This window comes from Ictidomys tridecemlineatus, chromosome 11 (genome assembly GCF_052094955.1).
Source record: "Ictidomys tridecemlineatus isolate mIctTri1 chromosome 11, mIctTri1.hap1, whole genome shotgun sequence".
Lineage (NCBI taxonomy): Eukaryota > Metazoa > Chordata > Mammalia > Rodentia > Sciuridae > Ictidomys > Ictidomys tridecemlineatus.
In genome coordinates, this window is record NC_135487.1 from 124,574,631 (window position 1) to 124,590,664 (window position 16,034).

The window sequence follows — 16,034 nt, forward strand, 5'->3', positions numbered from 1 at the left end:
AAAGGAGAGAATCCTGTGGTTTGTAGCAACATGGGTGAGCTTGGAGGACATGATTTTAAATGAAATATGTCAAGGCACAGAAAGAAAAATGCTGTATATTTTCCTATGTGGAAGCTAAAATAGTGATGTCCTAGAAGCAGAGGGCAGAATAGTGTTTATCAGAGGCTGGGAAGGGTGAGGGTTAGGGAGAGGATTGTTAGTGGGTACACAAGGTCTTTGGAAGGAGCATCATAATGCCATGTGCCCTAGATGCTGGCCATGAATCCACAGGACTTGTTTGCCCAACTGGACTTCAGTCTTATTCTGATCCCATCTCTTCCTTCTATACCCCTCTTTCTCCTTTTTGAAATGGAAACGTTTACTCTGTGCCATTAAATATTAGATATATGCAAATTGCTTTTAATCTTTACTTTTGTAGCTAAGAGTTTTCCTTGAGTCTCTGATGAGATCTTGGACTTTGGGGCAATGCTGGAACTGTTAAGACTCCGGAGACTCTTGGAAATGGACTAATGTACTTTGCATTGTGAGGTGGGCATAAGTTTGGGGGGGCCAGGAGCAGAATGCTATGGTTTAGATATGAGGGATCCTCCCAGAGCTCATGCGTGAGACAATGCAGGAATTTTTCAGAGGTGAAATGAGTGGGTTGCAAGGGCCTTAAACTAATCAGTGGATTAATCCACGGATGTGGATTAACTGGGTGGTATTTGTAGACAGGTAGGGGTGTGTGCCTCTGGGGTTTATATTTTGTCCCTGGTAAGTGGAAGGCACTGCACTCTCTGCTCCTTGGTTGCCATGTCTTGGGCTGCTTTTCTGGGCCATATCCTTCCGCCATGATGTTCAGCCTCACCTCAGGTCTAGAGATATGGAGTGGCCATCTGTGGACAGAGACCTCTGAAACCACGAACTCCAAAAATCTTTCCCTCCTCTAAATTGTTCTTGTCAGATATCTTGGTCAGAGCTACAAAAAGCTAACTGAAACTGTGAGTATAGGGAACCGTGGGTCAGGTGGAATAACTTGCAATGTCCAACAGCCCAGCAGGGTAGCTGTGGCTGACAACAATTAGCAGGGAGGATTTTTAATGTGTCCAACATTAATGATGAATGTCCAACAGAAATGATGAATTTTGGGGGGGAGGGGTGATAGATATGACAATCACGTTGATTGAATCATATTACACATTTTATCCATGTATTTAATGTACAATTATCGTGTGTTAACTAAAAATAATAGAAAAAATAAAAGACCATCTTGTACTTCTAAAAATTTTTATCGATGTCTTATAGTTATACATAACAGTGGGATTCGTTATGCCACATGGATGCATAATTCAATCAATCTTATTCCCCAGGACCTTCAATGTTCTATCTTGATAGTTTCCCTCGGTCTGCATTTTTTGTTAGTCACTCCATTCTAAAAGAATCATTGTGAATTACAACTGAAGAATGGCTTTCTAAAGACCAACCCAGCCTCTTTCTAGAGTGGCTTCTTATTCAACGGGGACTGGAAGGGTACATCCAGGTTCCTGCATGTCTCCTCTCTTCCACTAAAGAGACCATCTACAAGACTGAGAGCCGCTTTGAATATGGTGTTTGGACCCAGTGGGTCTTCTGGAAGCTGGGTGATAGATGTGGGTGTTTTGATTCCTCTGAGCTCATTCCTTGGTCCGTCTCTAATCTTGAGGTGCTGAGCTGCAGCAGCGGCAGCAGCTTCTTGATCTGGGGACGTTCCTAGTGGCAGCAGAGGCTCTGTGGATCTTGAGTCAGCTGGTGACGGTGTCTGCTCTCTTGCCAGCCCAGTTTGGCAGTTTGCTCCTGGGAGTTTTCCTTGAGGCTCATTCAGCCTAGGACCCCACCCTCCAGCCCTTTCCTCAATGTCCTGCATTAAGTCTTTTTCCTCCTCAGTCAGCTAGACTGGATTCCATTGTCTGCTCTGGGCCGTGACTCATACTAATTGGCACAAAAGTGGGGTGGTCATGACTTTGAAGATTGGAGCCGGGCTTTGAGTTGGTTTCCATTTATACAGATAAGACCTGCTGGCCCCTGTTGATCCCGTCATCCGACGTCCTAGTCAGTCCAGTGTTCTGATTGCTATCTGGGCCTTGTTTCCTATTATGGTAGCTATGCCGTGGGCCCCCTAGTCCACTTTAGTAGCAGCATCTTTAATTTTATTTCTGACCTGTTTCTGTTTTGCTTTTCAAAGAGGCTAGTATTTGATTTTTTTTTTTCATCACCAAAGTATGTTTCAGGGTTGTGTGGAAAGTAATGTACTCTTAGCGAACATAGGGTGTACGTGAATGGGTCCTAGGTGATGGGTTCACTTCAATAATCTCATCTCTATACATCTTTGAATCTTTCCTCTACCTTAGGCCAAGGAATTAGTATCTCAGCTGAATTCATCTCAGGCCACCATTGAGTACAGGTTTTGATCCACCAAGAAAGCAACTAATTAAGGTTTCTCCTAGATGCTTGAACCAGTACTAGCATTCAGAATCTTTTCCAAGTCTATTGATTTATTTAACCTCAAACAGGGTTCTATTCTTCCATCCTTGGTATCTTATTCTTAGCAAAATATCCAGATTTTTGCTGCTATAAGTTAGCAAATTATTTTTTATTTCTAAGTCTATTTAACCCCTTTTCTCTTTGGTTTTACTATGTAGTTGGCTCTCTACCACTGGTTGGAAAAGTGCTTTCAAAGAAAATTAAGTTGTTGTTGCCATTTTATCAAGAAAGAAACCCTAATTTGAAAGGTCTCTGGGTAACATTTGGTTGCCTTGCCCTGTTCAGTCTCAACAATTGAATAAAACTACTGTCTCTGATTGGGCCCTTGAGCAAACAAGAGGTCTTTAGCTTATCTAGGCTACTGTGCTGCCACCTCTGTTCTGGGCTTTTATAATCTAGCATATGGAAAAGACCCAGGAGTGCAGTGGCTATTCAGGATGTTGTGCAAAGTCTGCAGCAAGCTTTGAGAGGAGACCCTATAGTTTTGAAGCAAAACTGTGCCCTCTTAAAATAACTGTCTTTATTTTGTTCAAAAAAAAAAGAGAAAGCTATTGGCTAGAATTGGGTTGTCATGATCACTGAATGCTTCACCATGATTCACTAGAGAGCTGACCTGCTCATTTCAAACTGGAAGTTTCTTATCCAAAAACCAAAAAGTCACACATGTTCAAGATCATTCCTTCCTTACGTGGACATAATGGGCAGGGTTCTGACATGACCCAAAAGCAACAGTAAATTGAATAAACAGTGACTGGCTCATATTGTGCTGCTCTCTAACCCCACAACCATGGCTTGGTGGTAAATTTCCCGTGATCAGTTGGCAGAGGGAAAAATATCTATCCTGGTTTAGATATGCCAGGATCAGCTGGAGTCACCATGCAGCCCTGTGGCCTCATGCAAGGAGTCTCCGGAGGACTGTGGGGATGAGGGATGAGTCAATAAACCCTGGGGGAGGAAAGGAACAAAGAGAGGAGACCTTCACTCTTGCAGTAGAAGTGAGGGATGCCTCAGTCAGGGATCAAATCAGGGAGTGACAAAGGAGGTGGCTTTCTGGTCATAGAGATTTTAACATTTTATTGTGGAAAATTAAAAACACAAAAAGAATCAAATAGTCTAAGCAGGAATAATAATAGTATAAACCCCACTTTCTCCCCCACACAAGACACCCATCACTCAGCTTCAGAGATGGGGCACGCATGACCGATCCTCTACCCCTGCCCTCTTCTCCCCACCCTCCCCCATCGATTCCTTCAAGTCAAATCTGTCTTTTAGTCCACTTCTTTAATGTGCATTGAACTTATGCTAACACCTTGCACTCAGTACTTCAACATAAGCTCTAAAAACGAGTGCCTTTTGTTTTTATAAGAACATAACCATACTATCACTTCTATCCAAAACACATGAATTTCTTAGCATTAGCATCCAATTTTCTCTTAGTATTTCATAAGGTGTTTTTTTTCCCCTTTCTTCCCTGGATTTGTTTGAATCAGGTTCCAAACGGGGCCTGCTCATTCTTTCTGGTTGATAGGTCTCGAGTCCCATTTAATTTATGACTTTCTCCCTTTTCTCTTTATCTTGCTCTTCTTTTTTTCACGTTCTCTCTTTTCTTCTTCCTTCCCACCCTCCCTCCCTTCCTTCCCATTATTAGTGAGGAAACCAAGTCATTGATCCTGTAGAATTTTCCCACAGTTTGCATTTTGTTGGTTGCAATCCCCTGATGCTATTCTAACCTGTTCCTTTGTTTCATGTATTTCCTATAAACTAGTAATTAAGTCTAAAGACTTGATGGGATTCAGTTTTGTTTTGTTTTTTTGTTTGTTTGTTTGTTTTGGTGCTGGGGATTGAACCCAGGTCCTTGTGCATGAGACATGAGAGGCCAGCCCTCTACCAACTGAGCTACATCCCCAACCCTGGGATTCAGTTTTGATATTTGGGACATCGGTACTTCGTAGGTGGTACTATACTGTATTTTTCCACCAGAAGCCACTTGTTGTTTGGCTGTGGTTTTTCTCTTTCATGTTAACCAGTAGGGGCAGCATGAAACATCCACGAGAAATAGTGATTTCCTTTTTCTTTCATTGTTTTCTTAATTTTTGGAAGAATTATTCTCTGAGTAACTATTTGATAACTCAAAGACAAAACTCCTACAAGAAAGGCAGCCCTATTTTCACTTGAGGAGGAAAGGGTGTTTAGAGACTATAACCTTGGCAAGGGGTGCTTATCGCTGTTCAACTGATGATTGTGTCTTTTCAGTGGATAAACCTAGAAGTGCACATTTTTTTAAAAAAAATGCGGAGTTTATCATGAATTCATATTGATATTTCAAATTCAAATTTAGGTTTGCAAAGTTGCTTTTTAATTTTCTATTATATCTTTTTCTCTCTAATGTTATAAGGTTGTGTTGCAAATGATAGTAACATAAATCCCTTTTGCTTTGGGAAGTTTAGCCTAGAGCCTGCTTCTCTAGCTCTCCTGAAGATTTTGTAAGTGTTTAAAATCTTGGGGAAAAAAATCCTTTCTCCATAAACCATTTGAAGTGGATCTTTTCATCTTCAACTGAACCTGACAGGGCAAACTGCAGGCAGGTGGGGAGGGGCTGTTCAGATCCCTGTAGTGCAACTGCTCACAGCTACACCAAAGGATGTCAAGGGTTCTCTGCTGAAGGAATCACAAAGGCATTAAAAGGAGAACCACATTGCTCAGTCTTTTCTATCTTTGTACAAGTCCTAATTCACTAAAATGTATGTTTCTATTTTTCAAGAGCATTCTCTCTCTCTCTCTCTCTCTCTCTCTCTCTCTCTCTCTCTCTCTCTCTCTCCTTATTCTCCTTCCCTAAATCAGATTCTGGAAACACATTAGGTCAGACCCAGAGCAAGTGTACAGAGTCTTCTTCTAGATCTGGACAAGAACCAGTCATTTTAGCAAAGGCTGCCAGAGGGCATCCCATCATTACATCAGGGTGGACAATGAGGCCTCTTGGGGGTGAGTGCATGTGGTGTAAGTGTCGGAAAGCTGCATCTGTTGCTTGCTCCGAGGGCCTGGAGGATTGCACTGGGCCTGGGGCTTTGGATAGGGTCAAGTCACATGAGTACAACATTTTCATAATATCCTTCTGCATCTTCATCATTGGAACCGACTTTTCCAACTGAGTTAACTGGCAGCTGTGTCTTCACCTCAGAGTAGACTATCAAGGCATGCTGGGACGGAAAGAAGACAGCGGAGGAACTTGAAAGGGTGAGAAGGAAAGGGCTGGAGGTGGTGGTGACAGAGGGAAATGAGGCTCACCTTGTCCTCTGGAGGCATCCAGGGGGTGTTACCTGTGGAGGACAAGGGAACCATAAGAATTCCCTTAGAACCCAGTCTGCCAACGTATTTCCTAAATCCGGGGGTCACTGGGCCCTCCCCATCAATGTCGTGTCTTCCCCACCCCAACATATCTTTTGATTTTCTATTTTACCTTTCTTTTTCTTTCTTTCTTTTCTTATTGGCTCACATCCTATTAGCTATGCATAGCATTAGGTATTTTACCATTTCTTTTTTTAATTTACCATTTCTCAGCTAAGCCCTCTGCAAGTTTTTCTCAAGCTTCATTGATCTGTAAAACTCTCTCTCATCACATGAAGAAACTTCACTTCTTCTTCTACCAGATGTTGAGAGAATATTTTTCTCCTTGTTTAATTCGTTGTACTTTTAATTTAGAGTACATCCACCACACTGTCCTGGATGGTTTGGCAAGTTCTCATAAAACTCTCCATATGTGTTGCCCGGTGAGGAAAACTCTCACATTAGCATGTTCTAGTTCTTGATTTTATTGCTATATGTTTTTTTAGAGGTGGAGTCACAGAGAAAGAAAGTTTAGCAGATGTGATTTCTTGGATCACGAATATTGGTATTTAAGAGTCTCGGGTAAAAAGGTAAATTGTTAAAGCACCATAATAATTTTATGGAAAACTAGAACCTGAAAAGGAGATATAGCTTGGGGCACCTGAAGTTTCTGTTTCACCGTGTTCTTACCCATACACTTATGGAATTACAGACATTGTTAGTGAAGTGATAAAAGTGATGCACACTTTCCTCCTGCAAATGGAAAGAGCTTTGCTTATGATCTCAGGGCCTTTATGAAAATCTGAAGGAACAAGTAAAAAGGGTTTTCTACAGCTGATTAATACATCAAGTGCCTGAAATATAACCAATCCATTAATAAAAATGGTGTTTGGGCCAATATGTTAAGGATAGAGTGGAAAGATGATTGAGGAAACTGTATAAGACAGATGCACTCAACCAACCCAAACAAACTGATAGTGGTTCTGATTCTACTATTCAGAGGGTCCTGGCCAATGGCTGGCTCAGGGAGCAAAGAGACAAAGCAGATGATCAGGTGATACATTATTGGTCAAGCAGGAATCGGTTATACAAGCAGCAAATATTTAATCAAGACAGAAGACTTTGTCTTATCTTTGTGTTTCACAGGCTTTGTGACCTTGGGAAAGGAATTAACCACCACTTCATTTGCAAAACAGGTTCAGTGTTAGATTATGAATGAAATTCCCACAAGGCGGGGCTGGGGATGTGGCTCAAGCGGTAGCGCACTTGCCTGGCATGCGTGCGGCCGGGGTTCAATCCTCAGCACCACATACAAACAAAGATGTTGTGTCTGCCGAGAACTAAAAAATGAATATTAAAAAAAAATTCTCTCTCTCTCTCTACTCTCTCTTAAGAAAAAAAAGAGAGAGAGAAATTCCCACAAGGCACAAAGATACTAGATGAGATACCATATTTAGGTTTATTAAAAAATAATAGTTTGTTTCTTTGACTCTAAGAGTCTGGGTTAATCAACCAAATTAACGAAATATGGAGAGAGATTTTTTTAAAAAAATTGTTGAACAGATTTCTTTAGAAGGAGATATTAGTTTCTGTGCAATGAGTTTCTACCCAGAAGCGTGTGTGTGTGTGTGTGTGTGTGTGTGTGTGTGTGTGTTTAGGGAATGGGGAAATGACACTTTATAAGCCCCCAGCGTGGTGAAGGAGCCTTCAGAGATTCCTCTTAGAAACTGAAAAGTGATTTCCCTGATTTGGAAAATAAATAGTGAATACCAAAAAACAAACCCAAAGTGGACTACAGGTTACAGCTGACCACAGTAATGTCCAACAGCAGGTCTCCACTCATTTGAGGGTCTTGAAATGGGATCTGAATGAGATTCAAGGAAATGAAGAAGGACTGCTCATTCTGGCCAAAAGGGACTAATAGGACTGGATTCACCTTTCCATTTTCAACCACCAGAACACAAACAAACAGATAATGCAATGTTTATCAGGCATTTGACAACAGGCAGTCCAGGACCCAGAGCCAGAAAAGAAAGCCAGTAGACAGCGGAGCCTTGCAGTTTCACAGTCTTGCCACTTGGGGGCAGTTTCTACCCTGCAGCACAGGTTGGAGAGCCCTAATAGAGACTGGTCTGCTCTCTCTGACTTCAAGTGACAGAGACCAACAGTCCTGATAAACTTAGTCGCTAGAATTTCTAGGACAGAGTACTAGAGAGACAGCAAGCAGCAAGGCAGATCAAAAGCTCCAGAGATCTCCAGACAGGTATGTAGCCTCAAGTCTTTGGCTGAATATTAATACCACATATGAGAGAGGAAACTATCTTGGGCCAGGTAAGAACCATCAGAAAGGAACGGACAAAATAACCCCAGATGCTCGTGCAGATCTCGTGATAGATGGGGCAACTGGTATAGAATCCTCAGAAATGTTGCTTGGTATTAGGGATAGATTAGCCTTCCTCTAAAGATTGTTCAGGACCTGCCATAATGAAGCTTAAAAGCAAGCCTTGAGACCGCATGACCAATGTGATTCTGCAACCTGCGCACTCAGAAAAATGAGAAATTATACCCTGTCTGAGTCAAATGTATGATATGTCAAGATCATTCTACTGTCATGTGTAACTAATTAAAACAAATTTAAAAAGAAAACAAGCCTTGAAAGGATCCAGTTGGTACCAAGTAACTTAACTTTGTCCAGAACAAAATTCCAAGTTCAATAGTAAATTAAGGAATATTAAATGGTAAAATTCACATTTTCAGCATCCTATAAAAAATTGCCTTCTATCTGTCATCATCTATGGGGAGGGAGGGAGGGGGAGAGAGGGAGAGAGAGAGAGAGAGAGAGAGAGAGAGAGAGAGAGTCCTACTTACAATCATTTGACCTTACAATTGTGCACAAACCGTAGGAGAAACCATTCTTCAGATTTAAAATTTTTACCTTTTCCTGGGCTAGTGCTGGGTGGTATGATACTCTCTTGTCAGCACTGGGAATTGAACCCATAGCCTTATCCATGCTGGGCAAACACTCTTCCACTGAGCCAAGACAGTTTCACCCATGATACTATCTTGTGAGGCTGGTCAGTAACAGGAAGCCACAGCTCCCATCCAGCGACAAAATCAGGAGGGTAAACAATGGGTACTTTATGGTGCACCATAGAATGATTGTTAAACTTGAGGTTTGGTAGAGTAATATTAAATAGACTTTCAACTTAAAATATTCTCCATTTATGACAGGCTTATTGGGACATAACTCCATTGTAAATTTGTATCCAATACTTTATATTTAAATGTTCTCAATGCAGTGCCTATTGTAGTAGTACGTATGTTGCAAATATTCATTCATTCAGACCTATAGGCCACCTTAGTACACAAACCATCAAGATCACAATATTTATCAGAAGGATGCTGAAGTTTTGTTCTGATCATCAGCAAAGATATAGTATGTATTTTTTAAAATATTTTTTTCAGTTGTCCATGGATCTTTGTTTTATTTATTCATTTTTATGTGGTGCTGAGAATTGAACTCAGTACCTCACAGATGCTAGGCAAGTGCTCTGCCACTGAGCCACAGCCTCAGCTATAGTATATATTTTTTCATGTCTGTCTTCCGTCTTTAGAATCTAAGCTCCATACTGTGGGGAATTGTTTGCTGAGCGACTCTCCACACTTATAATAGCACCTAGCACACGGGAGATACTCCATAAATATTTGCTGAATGAATGAGTATAGTTTGTAGCTGTAATCGTTTAAAAACATACCTTCTCCTTCTTCTCCTGGGTCAGTAGTCTGGATCTCAGCATATACCAAACCTCCTTCTTTGGGGTGCATTGGAAAGAAAAGACAATATTACCAGTCTGTCTCTGCCTGTTATGTTCTGCAGAGGCCTCTTCCCAAGCATTCCCTCCACTCGCTTTAGGCACACAATGAAGTGATTATTCTTTAGGAATATCTGACTCCAGAGTACTGTAGGGAGATGAGTGGCATTTCCCAGGGGACTCAAAGCTATTTATCTTTCCCTGGTGGAGTCTTAGGAGCAGCTTCTTATAGGGGAAACCTCACCATTGTCACAGGAGACGTGTGGTTCCACCTGGGCAGAGCAGATGTAATGAAAGGACTGTCCCAGGCCGGGGGTGTGAGGACTCCTATGGGACAGAAATCCATGATAATCCTTGGAGCATTCCAACATGCCTGAGGGTGAGATGTTTAGGCAGAGGTGGTGGATAAAGTGGGTTGGAGGGAATTCAGCAGTCTGTAGGGAACTGGGAACCCTGAAGAGTTTAACTGAAGCTTCAGTGGGTCCATATTAAGTTAAATTGTTGTTTTGAAAGAAACTGGGGAACTTTAGTATGGAAGGCTACCTTGGGACAAGACCAAAGTCTTTGACATCACAGTGACAATCACTGTCTCATAGACAGGATGGATAAGAACCCGTCTTCTCCTCAGGAAGCAGTGGCCAAATGCCTTCACATTGTTATGTTGGGAAATTTAAGAAGGAATTAGACACGATCCTCACTCCAGTTCCTGGGTGCAACCTAAGACTGAGATACTGACAGAAGAGGACCATATTTCCCAAACTGAAATGAAGAACACGGTCTAATTAATACCTTTGTATGTCTGGGAGAAAAATAAGATCAATAAAAGCATATACCTCCAGAAAATCTAGAACATTTATAAAAAATCTAGAATCTAACCCTTGGACATATATTTAATAACGTATGCTCTAACTCTGGAGCTATTGGTACAGAAGTATTTTGTACCCACCCAAGAAAATCTATAACCTTTGGTATCATCCGTTTAAATGAATGTGCCAATTTCAAATAAGAAACCAATCCAAATATACATAAAATCTATAATAATAACTTTTAGCTGACAGAATGGCTTTAGGAAGCTCATTTTTGACTGACTCAAGGAACATGCAAATGGAAGCATTTAGCCACAAGATCTAAGAAAAATATCTTGACCTAATTTTGCAACCACACAGTTTTGCATATTGTGTACCTTGGAAGCAAAAAAGGCACTTGCAGAAGCTGAGGTCTCACCTGGTTTCAGCTGTCCAGAAACCACCTCCTGCAAAAGAAAGCAAAGGCACATTCATGTCAGCAGAGGGAGCTCTTTCTCAAAGACTTCACATTCAGGAGCTACTGAGGTGGGGAGGGGGGAGGGGGGGAAGTGGGGGGGGGAGTGGGGGAAGTGTGGGGGGGAGTGGGGGGGGAGTGGGAGGGGAGGTGGGGGTGGGGAAGTGGGGGGGAGGTGTGAGGGGAGGAGGTGGGGGAGAGGGAGATGTGGGGGGTGGGGGGAGGGGGGAGGTGTGTAGGAGGCACCATTTAAACACCAGCCAAGTCCTGGTTCTCATTAATATACTTTGAAAAGGGATGGGAACAGAGCATAAAAGGACGGAACTTGCTGGGGCCAGTGCTACACATCCCTGGGTCACATTATATGAGACTTTATTAGGGTTCAAGGCTGTGTTACTGTAACTCAAGAAATATTAAATGTAACCAAATCATCACCCTCGCAGAGAAGTGCTGAGGGTAGACTTCAAGGAACATCTGTGGCTGTGTCCAGAGGAACCTCAGGCTCTGCCTCAAGCATATTAAGGAGACTCATCAGAGGTCCAAAGTGCCCCCCCTCCAGCTCAATACATGGTATGTGGAAGGGCTCCCAAGGATCTGGAGGGCTCAATTGAATTGAATGAATTAAGAGAAAGAGTTGTAGGGTGTGGGTAATTTTCTAGAACTGAAAGCCTCACTGTTATTTTTTTTATTTTTTTTTTTTTTGGTACTGGGGATTGAACCCAGGAGGCTTTACCACTGAGCCACATCCCCAGCTCTTTATTTATTTTTTATTTTAGGACAGGGTTTCACTAAGTGCTAGGACCTCGCTAAATTGCTAAGGCTGGCCTTGAATATGTAATCCTCCTGCCTCAGCCTCCTGAGTCACTTGGACTACAGGTGTACCCCACTGTGCCCGGCTCTGCACCTGTCGTTTACACCATGTTTTCTGTCATCTGAAACTAGTTTGACCTGGTCTTGAGCAAGAAGGCTTTGGGAGCACATGGTCGACAGTGCCTGGGAGAGACCTTCTCCCAAAGTAGGGGAGGCTGACCCATGGAGAGCAAGGCCAGGGCAGGTTCAAGCCAATAAGGCCCGGGAAACCTTCACAATCATTTCTCCAGAGCCTTTCAGTTTAGTTCGAAGATCCATTTATAGATTTGGGTGGGGCTGAATGATCTAGTTGGTTGACCTGTATGAACCAAAGAAACTGCCCCCCAGAGCCGTTAAGGTAGTTTTTGAAACTTTATTCATTAAAGATTCTCTCTTTTTCCTTCCTTCCACTTGAGACTTAGTGAACTAGACTAGGTCTAAGCAGCCCTCACACACTGGTCTGACTGGGGAACTGCGCTGTAAGGAGGAGACCTGCAGAGTGGCTTAGTGGTTACTGAGGCTGACCAAAGCTGGGGTGTCTGACGCAAGAACAGGGCAGGGACCCTGGCAAAGGCAAGAGGAGGACACAAACCTGATTTTGTCCTGTGCCAGTGGAAAAACAGCAGGGCCCCAAGCAGGAAAAGAAAGCTGAGCAGTCCCCCAGCGGCTCCTCCAGCGATGAGGACATTCCTGTTGCTGGGAATCACTAAGGGGAGAGAGGCTGTGTGGGCCGGGGCAGGAGAGGCTTAGGGTTTGGAATCACCACGCATTCCCATCCTGGAAACTTTCCTTAACTTGTCTGGGAGGGGAAGAGGGATGAGAAATTATGGGTCTAAAAGTGGGGTGGGGGAGAGAAATTATGGGCCAGGGTAAGGCCAGAAAGATTCACCCTGTGTGGTCCAGGGTGGAGTAACACAGAAAATATGGAATTTTTTCATATTTTCATATGCAACAAAGTGAGTTGTTGGACGTTTCTGATTTTTCCTTAGGGCCCACTCTCCTACCCTGTCATCCACAGCGAGAGAGATTTCCACTCAGCTTTTCCACTCACCCAAGAACGTGCCGAGCACATGCCAGGCACTGATCTAAACCTCGAAGATACAGCAGTGAAAAAATGATAGAAAAGGTCCCACCTTCTTGGAGCTGTGGTCTAGTGAGGGAGACAGACAGTAAACAAATTTATAAAGGCCACAGAACTAATGCAGGATGGAAGGACAGGAGTGGGTGGGGCTTTTCACACAGATTCTAGGTCCCCAGGGAAGTCAACTTCAGACACAGACAAGTGTCTCAGGTTCAAACAGAGGACACCCTGATGTCACAACAATGGCAATGCTAATGGTAATTTCCAATTATTTCATTTATGATTCTCAGAACAAAATCAGTGGCTGGCGGCCAGCGAGGGAAATTTCTGTCTCTATTTTTCCATCCTGACCAATCTAACAAACCTGCCATTGGACCCATGAGTGGTTCCGCCTACAAGCAGGGTTCAGGGGGCAGCCAGCCCAGCCTCCTCATCCCGACCGCTAAAGATGGCTGGAGAGTGGAAGAAAGAATCTTTCCTCATTTGCCTGCCGGGGCATCTACTTGAGCAAAATCAGAATTTCAACCATACTCAGGCCTAGGATTTAAGATTTAATGGATAGAAAGCAAATTATCCCTCCTTTCTGGTAACCCAGTTTCCTAGAAGAAATGGCTACTCTTGAGGATGTAGTTGAAATTTATCTTAGAAAGGCCCAGGATTCTAAAACCAGATTATTGGGTTAGGATTCCAGCTTTTCCATTTAATAACTGTGTGGCCAGGGAATATAATTTAATCTTCCTGGACTTCTGTTTTCTCCTTTGAAAAAATGGGGACCCTAACATCTATTTACTGTTATTGGTGGATTAAGCGAGTTAATATTGTTGAGTGCTTTGAACAAACAGTGCCTACCATGCAAGAGCTATGTCTACCTCAGTATGAGCTCTTAACCCCACAGGATAAGCCTGCTCCCCTGCAGCACCACAGCAGCCAACCTCAATCCTTGCAGTATGTCCCCTCAAAGTTCATAGGTTGAAGCTCTAACCCCAAGGTGGCCATATTTGAACATGGGCCTTTGGAAGGTAGTTAACTTCAATGAAGTCATGTGGGTGGGGAGCCTCATGATGAATTAATACCTTTCTAAGAAGAGACATTAGAAAACTTGCTCTTCTCTCCCTCCCTCCCTCCCTCTTTCTTTGCCACCGTGAGGACGCAGCAAGAAGACAGCCATCTGCAAATCAGCAATAGAACCCTCACCAGAACCCAACCCTGTCAATGCCCTCATTTCATACTTCCAGCCTCTAAACCAGTGAGAAAATAACTTTCTGTGGTTTAAGTCACGTATGACGAGATGTTGAGTAGTAAGATCTGAACCCAGGGCCTCATGCATGTTAGGCTACTTACCACACAGACACTTAGTAGAAAAGCTTCACTGAGCTACAACTCCAGCCTCAGTCGAAGGAATTTTATTATGGTGACCTGAGCTGCCCCAGCCTACCTTAAGCCTACTGCAGAATTAATGTTTTGTTATAAATTTGCCCATTTCTGAGCACAGAGATTTTGGCATTAAGTCCACAAATTTAGAAGGAAATCTCACTCCATCGAACATCAACTGCATCCTTGCCGTCTGTCTAACTCTCGGAGATGATGTTTCCCTCGTATATGAAAAAGTAGCCAAGCCCACACATGCAGGGAAGTGAGAGAGGAAAATGAAATTACCTGTGTGAAGCCACCAGCTCACTCCCTGGAGCAGAGAAGCCTAATCCATCCCATTACCTTAACCCCCCAAGCAAGAAGAGTAATTTTACACTTGAGTGTCAGTCGCCAATGGATTGACGTCTACCCTCCACAGGGATCACAACCTCAGCTCCCCGGGCAAACTTTTCAGGACAGGTGGCTTCCTGGACAAGTGGCACCTCCTGCCTTCAGAGCCACTCTGGATTCCAGGGTACCTGGGAGTCTTTCGAGTGTGATCTGGTGGCTTTCAGTTTTCCTGACCTCTCTTCCCTTCTCCCAAGCTGATTCTTGAAATGCCACCTACTCCGTCTTGGTCCTTGTCTGCCAGGAATCACACCCGGTGTTTCAGGTCCTGAAGCTGTTCTAAGACGGAGATGCAGCTCCTTCTGTTCTGGGAAGACGTCCGTCCCCTACCTGGGAGGACCCCTGCTTCATCTCAGGACTTGCCTCAAGGGAGCTACAGAGAAAACTGAGCAGCAGCTGGGCCATTAGCACAGCCACCCTTTCCCGCAGCCTCTGTCTAAACTGCTCAGGTTCACGGCTCTGCCTGTCAGAGCTGACTGCTTATGGAGCATGGCTGACAGTGTAGGAACTCCACAGCGTGGCCTCGGGAGAACGTTGACGTTGCTGTCGTCTCTCTGACAGCAGAGGTTCAAATCTGGGCTGCCATGTCTAAACCCTGTGACTGTGCACACGACAAGACCTCTCTGAGCTCCGCCTTCCCGGTCGGTAGAATGCAGATGGTCATGTCTTTATTTTCTCGGACTCTTAGTACAATCCACAGAGAGGATGGGTGAGAAATTCACTCATTCAGCAAGCATTGATGGAATGGCTGAGTTACCCGGCTCTGTTTCCGGCATCTGGGATACTGTAGTGGTCGGAACATGGATCTGCTGTCCTGAGGCTAAGGCCAGAGGAGGGGAGAGGACAGCAATGAAGCGCATGATAGTTGGTGATGAGCGTGTCGGGGGAGACTCAAGAGGGACTGGAGGAGGGAGTGCTGCGGTGAAGGGCTCCCTGTTGTAAAGGATGGTGGGGGAAGGACTCCTTGAGAAGACCAGGGCCCTGGAACAAATGAGGGAGCCAGCCGAGGATATCAAGGAAGAGCTTTGTGCAAGGCCTGAGCGGGGAATGTTCCTGGAAAATCTGAGGAAGTAACAGAGGGTCAGGGTGGCCAGAGTGAAGGAGACAGGAGAGTAATGGGAGATGAGCTCAAAATGACAGGAAGGATAGATCATGGAGGGCCTGGTGAGTCTTTGGGATATGTTGGCTGTCATCCTGAAAGAGATGGGAAGCCAGAGGAGGATTTTGAACAGAAGAGTAATGTGATCTGATTTAAGTTCTCCTCCTGATGCTGTAGACAGAATTAGACTGGAGAGCAGTGACTGAAGTGGAAGAGCAATTAGAATGTTATTGCAAGAATCCAGGCTAGTGGCCTGGCCCTGGTGGTGACCACAGAAGTAGTAAGCGTTTGCTATATTTTGAAGGTAAAGCTGTTAAAACGTGCAGGTGGATTACATGGAGGGTGAAATAAA

At 43.8% G+C, this 16,034-nt stretch overlaps 1 protein-coding gene across 3 annotated transcripts in view; it reads right to left on the minus strand.

Annotated features, from left to right (window-relative positions):
- Positions 1-1,249: 1,249 nt before the first annotated feature.
- LOC144368439 (Fc receptor-like protein 4) overlaps positions 1,250-16,034 on the minus strand; it is a 28,467-nt gene continuing 13,682 nt past the window's right edge. For 2 of the 3 annotated variants that reach the window (XM_078027304.1, XM_078027305.1), the window contains exons 7-12: positions 12,337-12,450; positions 10,860-10,887; positions 9,880-9,962; positions 9,579-9,635; positions 5,785-5,816; positions 1,250-5,696 (exon numbers count right to left, since the gene is read on the minus strand). In XM_078027304.1, coding sequence (XP_077883430.1) covers positions 5,580-5,696; positions 5,785-5,816; positions 9,579-9,635; positions 9,880-9,962; positions 10,860-10,887; positions 12,337-12,450 — 431 coding nt within the window. In that variant the 3' untranslated portion in view covers positions 1,250-5,579. Of the gene's footprint in view, positions 5,697-5,784; positions 5,817-9,578; positions 9,636-9,879; positions 10,009-10,859; positions 10,888-12,336; positions 12,451-16,034 lie in introns of those variants that run through there. The other variant, XR_013428198.1, reaches the window with a different exon arrangement.